The sequence below is a fragment of the Corvus kubaryi genome, unplaced genomic scaffold, assembly GCF_017639235.1.
Source record: "Corvus kubaryi isolate FWS band 111438036 unplaced genomic scaffold, C.kubaryi_AGA036_p1.0 134, whole genome shotgun sequence".
In the NCBI taxonomy this organism is placed as follows: Eukaryota; Metazoa; Chordata; class Aves; order Passeriformes; family Corvidae; genus Corvus; species Corvus kubaryi.
Window position 1 is genome coordinate 8,667,988 of NW_024580668.1, and position 7,426 is coordinate 8,675,413.

Genomic DNA, 7,426 nt, shown 5'->3' on the forward strand with positions numbered 1-7,426 from the left:
AAGGTGATGCTGGGAAAACCTCCAGGGAACCACGAGATCCCGCCTGCCACCTTGGGAAGACGCGCATCCAACACCTCCCTTGCAAGCCCTGGGAAGCTGCAGGTCTCGCTCTTGCACCGGCAAAACCACAGGAGCACGCCCCGGCTTGAGAATGCTCGGGGAAGCAGTCCCACCATCCGGCAGTTAGCCAGTATCCCCCGCCATGGCAGAGGCAAGCGGAGGGCAGCAGGATTTAGGTGGGGGAAGCCCAGAGAGGGTTTGGAAGAGGCAGGGCCGGCAGCCCCAGGAGCAGCGCGGCGCAGGCCGCGTTACAGCCACGGCAGCGAGCGGTGCAGGCGGGGAGGGGGCGGCGCTTCAGGCGTTCGTAGGTTTCCGTCACGGGCAACCGAGCATTGCCGAGGATGGCCGGAGATTACCGAGCATTGCCGAACAGGCGCCCCGCTCATGCGCCGTGCGGGTGTCAGTGATGGCGGCGGCCCAGGCGGAGGCGGGCGCTGCGCACTCGGTCGTGGCCGGGCCCGCGGGCCCCGCGATGGGCGACATGGAGCCCGCGGGCCCCGCGATGGGCGAACTGGGGGCGGCGGCCCCCGCCGTGGACGGTCCCGAGGGCGGGGCGGGCGCTGCCGTGGTGGCGGAGGATCCGCCGCCGCCGCCGCCGCTGCCGGGGCTGCGGCTGGTGCAGCAGGGCGCCGAGGCGCACGTGTACCGCGGGCTCTTCCTCGGGCGGGCAGCGGTGGCGAAGCTCCGCGTCCCGAAGCGGTACCGGCACCCGGCGCTGGAGGAGCGGCTGAGCCGGCGGCGCATGGCCCAGGAGGCGCGGTCGCTGCTGCGGTGCCGGCGGACAGGTGGGCACGGGGGCGGCCGGGCCGGGCCGGGGCTGCCTGGCGGGACGGACACAGACAGACACCGGAGCGGAGTGGGCGGGGCTGTCCCGGCGCCCCGGCTCTTCACGTCGCTCAGAGCAGATCTCAGGCACTTGGCGCCGTCCTGCGCCATCCTGAAGGATGCAGAGCCTTCTTCTGAGCCCGGGACGACCCGCTCTGCTCTTTCAGGGTGTCCCTAAAACTCGTCCTCGGTGTGTCCCATAGCGGGTTTTATCGGGGCGGCTCGCCCCAGGAGGGGCTGGGCTGTCACCACGTTTGAGCTGCCAGGTCGTTGTAAGACTGCGGGGCAGTGCAGATGGCTTGGAAGCGAGTGTTGGCCAGGCCGTTCCCCGGGGTGGATTATCAGTGGCTGGGAGTGATCTCAACTGGCATTTCTGCTTGAGACTTTTATCGGTTGTGTTTTGTTGCTAAAATACAGCTGGGAATCATGTAAATTAACTGCTAGCATTTCATTTGTTCTTTTAAATAGGGATTCCTGCTCCAGTGGTCTACTTCGTGGATTATGTCACCAACTCGATCTATCTGGAAGATATTGTAGACTCAATTACTGTTCAGGATCATATTTATTCCGTACAAAAGAGTGGGAATGACACCAGTGGCCTCCATAAGTTAGCAGAGAAGATGGGTGAGCTGTTAGCAAGGATGCACGATGAAGATATTATCCATGGGGATCTTACAACTGCCAATCTCCTCCTGCGGCCACCCACGGAGAAGCTGGACTTGGTGTTGGTAGACTTTGGACTCAGTTTTATTTCAGGTCTTCCAGAGGATAAAGGAGTTGATTTGTATGTGCTGGAAAAAGCCTTCATTAGCACTCATCCAGATACTGAAATGATGTTCAAAGCTCTGCTGAAGACCTACGCAGCCACGTCTAAAAAATCTGGTCCTGTGATCAAAAAGCTGGATGAGGTTCGACTAAGGGGAAGGAAGAGATCCATGATTGGGTAGAAGAGAGCAGGGTTAGGGATGGAGAAATAGTAGGTTTTGCAAATAGGGTTATTTATATTTCTAGCTGGTTTTATTTCAGAGATACTATTTTGATAACTGTGTCTTCAAATAAATAAACTTGAAAGAGTGTCATTGTCATAAAATAACCAAAGTAATTGTGTGAGATTGGGGCACAGCCGAGAGAGAAACAACAAGAGGTCACTTCTTTCCTACATGTTAAATATTTCTAATACAAAGTAGTTTACAGTGTCATTCTGCCCATCTTCTTTGTGTGGTTAGAATCATTCAGAGCAATCTTTCTTAGCCTGCAGACCATAAATTAGTGGGAGGTTCTTACCTTGGAGACTACAAAAGAGCATCTGCAAGAGGTAACTTAGAAAAACAAGTGTGTTATTTTTCTCAGAAGACTTTACAGCAGAGGGTTTAAATCTGTTATAAACAACTCAACACATCCTGAAAATTTTCAGGAGAACTGAGTTCTGGAACATGGGCAATGCTGAAATACAGCACTAAACATAAACCAGGTTTATTTTCTTCCAGTAGTAAGTGTTGGCTTTTTTCACTCTCAGTCAATAGTACTGTCTTAAGGAAATTCAACATTTGTTAATCCAGAACAGTGGCTGGGCATACCCTACAGTTTTCTACTGAGAAACTTTCACTTTAAGCAAGAGGTCTGCTGTAAATTTCCTTTTTTTGGAGTGTTACAAGGGAGACTGCTGGTATTGCCATTGCTTGCCCAGGTAGGCAGTTGGCAGAGGTAGGCAGTAATGCTCTTTTTCTTGTAATGTTTTCTCTATATTACTTCATTTTTCTGGGTTACTGTATCTAATGGTGCAGATGTAAGATGTGCCAGAGGAAAATCTTACACACCCACAGTGGGTGGCTTAGAAGATTATCAGCTCTCTGCTTTGTGAGCAGGTTGGGATGTGAGTTGGGTGAATGCAGGAGCATCATTTACTGTAGGTAATGATAGAAAAGAAACTGAACTTCTTGCTCTGAACTTGAGCGATTTGCTGTGCTGGGCAAGCGTTATCCATCGGAAAGATCCTCTCTTCTCTTGTGCAGTCACTGGTGCACTGAGACTGCTCATGAAAAAGGGAGTGAAGTCTCTCACCTCTGCACAGCCATGGATGTGTCCCGTACGGATCCTGCAGCCGGCGGGGAGAAGGCAGCTGTGAGAAGCTGCTCTGCCAGGCGGGGCAGAAGGGATGAGGGCTTTTTCTTCCCCGCTTGGAGCAGCGCAGCCCGAGCAGAGGGCTCCGGGCAGGCGGCGCCGAGAACCACAAGGTTCTGTAGCCTCGCTCCGCGCGGTGGCGCCGGCGCAGCGCTGCCGCCCCTGGTGGCGCAGGTGGCCGGTTCGCGTCCCGCAAGTGTCCTAGCGCGACGGGCTGCCCGTGCCCGGCGCGCATTCACCTCTTGCCAGAGGAACCGCCTGGGCGAGTGCCCGACCCCGGCGTGGGGCCCGGGTTCCACCGCCCAGCCACAGCTTTGGCTGCCGGGCCGGGCACCCTCGCTCTCCGCAGAATCAGCACCTGTTGTCGCTGCTGTGTTTTGTTTTCAATCGCGGCACTTGGGCGAGAAGCGGCCGAGTGTCCCTGCAGAGAGCAGCGGGGCTGGAGGAGCTGCTGCTGCACCACCTTCTCCTCCCTGCCTGGAGAGCGACGGCCCGGCCCGGCCGAGCACACACGGTCACTTGAATCGGTGTTCCCCGGGTGTCCTGCGGGCTGCTGGAGTGGGGCCTCATGGCATGGTGGGAGCAGGTGCCTGTGAGCTAACGAGTCCCCTAAGGAGGGATCTGAGCCCCGAATGCCGGCCCCGCTGAGGGGAGGCAGCAGCCTGACCCCCCTTGCCCGCCGTCCCCCATCTGTACAAACACCGCTCGCACCGTCTCCCGGTGATGCCAGGATTGAGTTCTGTTTGCAAAGCCCTTTGAAGAAGTCTGTTTCCAACTATCATCATGTTTGTTAAAATGCAGCTCTCCCTGCGGGACAGCGGAGCAGAAACAAAGCTAATCCACGGGAGGTTTTCACGGCCGGCGCGGTGCCCTGAGCCGGGCTCGGCAGCCTGCGGTGAGGCCAGTCCTCCTGGGGAGCTGGTGCGTGGGACTGGCCTTCGAACAGGGACTCCTGAATTGGCCTCTGCTGAAATCAGCTCTGGGATGGAGCTTCAAAACAAAGCAGAACATTACTGGTCATGAAAAGCAAAATGTTTTGCTTTTTCACTGCGTGATAAACCCCTCCGTGTTATATAAGTGTTACTTTCTCCACATCTGTGTTAGGGCTTGTTGATGTTTCCTCTCGATCAGCCTGTTGTGTCATATGGATTGCTGTAGAGAATGCTGAACTGTTGCTGTTTGAAGGTGGAAAAATCTCAGCAGGTGCACATCCAGCAAAAAGGACACTCTGGACCTGCAAAGTGTCCACCCTGCATCTTCCTTCAGCCTCAGCTGTATCAGTCCATCAAGAGCTGGACTCAGTGATCCTTGGGAGTCCCTTCCAACTCAGGCTACTCTAAGATTCTGGGACAAGCTCCTTGGGTGAAAACCACTGGTTCCCTGGCTGGTTCACAGGGCAGGGGGAGGTTCCAGTTTTTGTTGACTGGGAATAGCTTGACATGCTGCTGTGTTAGGTTTCCGTGCATCTGTGTGGTCATAAGCAACACTGAATTACTATTATTACTATTATTATTATTAAAATTATTCACCATTGCATTATTAACACTCAGGCTTTATGTCCAGTGCATGTGCATTCTCATAAGGTAAATAGGACTCCTGGTTTGTTTGTTTTTTTTTTTTTAATGAATAGTTTATTTGCTACAAATCCAGTTTTGAGCCACCAATATTCTTCCAGAGTTTGGCCTGACTTTCAACAAAGTCCTTGCAACCCACACTGGCAGAAGTGGTGATGTCCTGCCCTGTCTTACCTAGAGGGGCTGTTCTCCCAAAGTCTTTGTTGTCCTCCAGCCCCTCCAGAACCTTCTTGCTTGCCTGCTGGGGGGACCCTGAGATTGTGGGATGTGACAGGTGATGGTTGGTGGTGCATGGAGCCACTGGAGGTCTCTCTGCCACCATCACTAACACCAGGAAAATCTGTATGTTCAGGGAAAATCTTTGAGCAGAATATATTTACAGCTGTGTGCTGGGTGTACAGCAGATCTCTCTGGGTCTTTCTACTGCTTTAATCTTCCTGCTTTTAAGAATGAATTGTTGTCTCAGGGCATCAGCTCCAGGCCTGCTGGGAACAGCTTCATTTCCAGAGGCTTCCCAGCATCTGCTTGATCTTGCTCCACACCTTGGTATCACTCAAAAATGCCATGAATACAAGGAGGTGCAGAAAAGCTGTGGAGAGAGGAATGAAAGGAAAGAGGGAAACACGAATGAAGTGTAAATAGAGGCATTTTATGAGCAGAAAGTGCAATGTAGTATTTCTGAGGGAATTGCTGATTATTGATGGAGTTGCCTTTTCTGTTTATTTTGGTATCTGACATCATCAGTGATTTCTGTGGTGAGAGTGGGGAGCTGGATTGCATGCTCTTGGCTACCAGCCTGACTTTAGCTTGGCAATAAGATCAAGTTCTGTTTTGCCCACTGATGCCATGAGGGCAGAACTAAATTAGGGGGATTTTTTTGAGATAAATGTGAGTTGGAGACCTAGAGGAGAACTAAGAGGAAAAAGAAACATGGAAAAAACCTACTTACAAGCAAGGAACAGGGATGAGGACACTGTTGAATAGTCTGGGAATGCTGTTGCCATGACTTTTGAACAGTGGCTGCTCTGTGATGGCAGTTACTGTGTCTATATGTAAAAACTGTGCATACAAGATATATGATGTAGCTTTTTTCAGTGAACTTTTTTATAGTCCTTTATAGTCTTTGATGTCTGCAGGAAACTGATATTTTCCACTTTTTCAAGATGCAGAACACTGATAACTTTTTGTGACTCTTCTCCCATCACTGCTGATAGGAATAAAAGCATAAAAGGTCGTTTGTAACTCAGGGTTCACTCCGTGAAGGGTCACTAGACGTAAATAAAGCCTCTCCCTGGCCCAAGCACAAGCTGTGTCCCACAGTGGTCCCTTTGGGCACTACACAGCACCTTTCTTTTGCCAATAAACTAAACTTTAAGTAATGGCCCAGGAGTGGTCTGACCCCAGTGATGGCTGTGGAGCACAGGGAAGGCACAGGCAGGGCAGCTGCAGCTGCTGCTGGCACTGGGAATGGGGGTGATGGAGTTTACAAGAAAACAAACTAATTAAACGTTAATTCCCAGCTGAAGTCCAGGAAGGCCAAGAGAACCAGCGTGTAGCCCCTGCACAATGGGCTCTGCTGGGAAGCTCTGAAGGCTGAGCCAGCATCCGCCCTGCTGAGCTGAGAGGGGCCTGGTGGGGTTGGGGAAGGGGCTGTTCAGGCGTGAGTCACGTCTTGGAGAGGAACGTGCTGCCCATCCCCTTGCCCTCCACGCTGCCAGAAATGTGTATCCTCGTAAGAGAACAAACAGACTGTGCTCATTGTTATTGTCTTGAGGCTTTTTTTAACTTACAAGGTTGATTGTGAGAGAAAAAGTTTTGTAGAACTCCTTTGGTCCAGCATGTGACACACACACAGACGACACACACTCATACACGGGCTCCCAGTCTCTGGCAGATATATATTTTGGGTAAGCTGAACCTGTTTTAAGCACTTGCATTGTTTTAATGGCTTGAATTTTGCTTTCAGGTCTTCAGTCATCCCTCTGCCCAACCTCTCCATCACGCACTACTACCCGAGTAATGAAGCAGCTTCGGCTACCTCAGCTTGCTGTAGTGGCATTGAGGCAGCACAGCAATCTCCTACTCATTTACTTTGGTCATGATAACTTTGTATTCATGTTGTTGAGCAGTTTAGGAAAAGCAAGGTAAAAATCCTCATAGATTTCTCTCGGTCAGCTCTGTGCTCTGTTCTGGGCCCCGAGGGAAGGTGCGTTTGCCAGCGGGGCTGGGCAGCCGCGGGGCCGGGCGCCAGGCGGATGCCGGATCCTCGCGTTGCCAGCGGCCCCCGGCAGTGCCCGGCAAAAGCTTTTGTGTCCGTTCTGCTGTTTGAAAAGAGCCGCAGCGGTGATGCCGCCACCCTTTAGCCCCTGCCCGGGATGGCTGTGGGCATTAACTGATTTGTTACTATTTGTGCAAAATTACATACAGTGCTGTTAAGGAGAGGGAGGAGAATGGAGGAGGTGGATCCAGACCCGGAGCAGAGTTCCTTCAGACGGGAGCACAGTCCTGTCCCTATTGCTGATTGTACCACCACCCTCTAATTTCTTGTTCCCTCTGTGCCAGTGATTCATGGGTTGTGTGAGGCGGACGAGGCTTTCTCACAGCTGCTTTTTAATCCATTGCATTTGACTCCAACTTCCTTGATGAGCTAGGAAGTAGTATCAAGGAGGAGTAACTCTCCAGAAAGCTGACTAACTGTGAATGGAGAAGTTTTCTCTGTCATATATGGGTCAGTTTGCCCATGTTTTGAATATGTTTGAAAGCACTCAAAAGATGCTGCTGAAGTACTAAGGGTGTTTCTTTGCTTTCCCATTTTTCTCCCCACCACTCAGCTTTGTTCAGCCTTC

General features: G+C 52.0%; 1 protein-coding gene across 1 annotated transcript; it reads left to right on the forward strand.

Moving 5' to 3' along the window:
- The first annotated feature begins 449 nt into the window (after positions 1 to 449).
- TP53RK (TP53 regulating kinase) lies at positions 450 to 1,962 on the forward strand. The gene is made up of 2 exons (XM_042049448.1): positions 450 to 845; positions 1,354 to 1,962. The coding sequence occupies exons 1-2, from the start codon at positions 467 to 469 to the stop codon at positions 1,830 to 1,832; spliced, it is 858 nt and encodes a 285-aa protein (XP_041905382.1). The 5' UTR covers positions 450 to 466; the 3' UTR covers positions 1,833 to 1,962.
- The last annotated feature ends 5,464 nt before the right edge of the window (positions 1,963 to 7,426 follow it).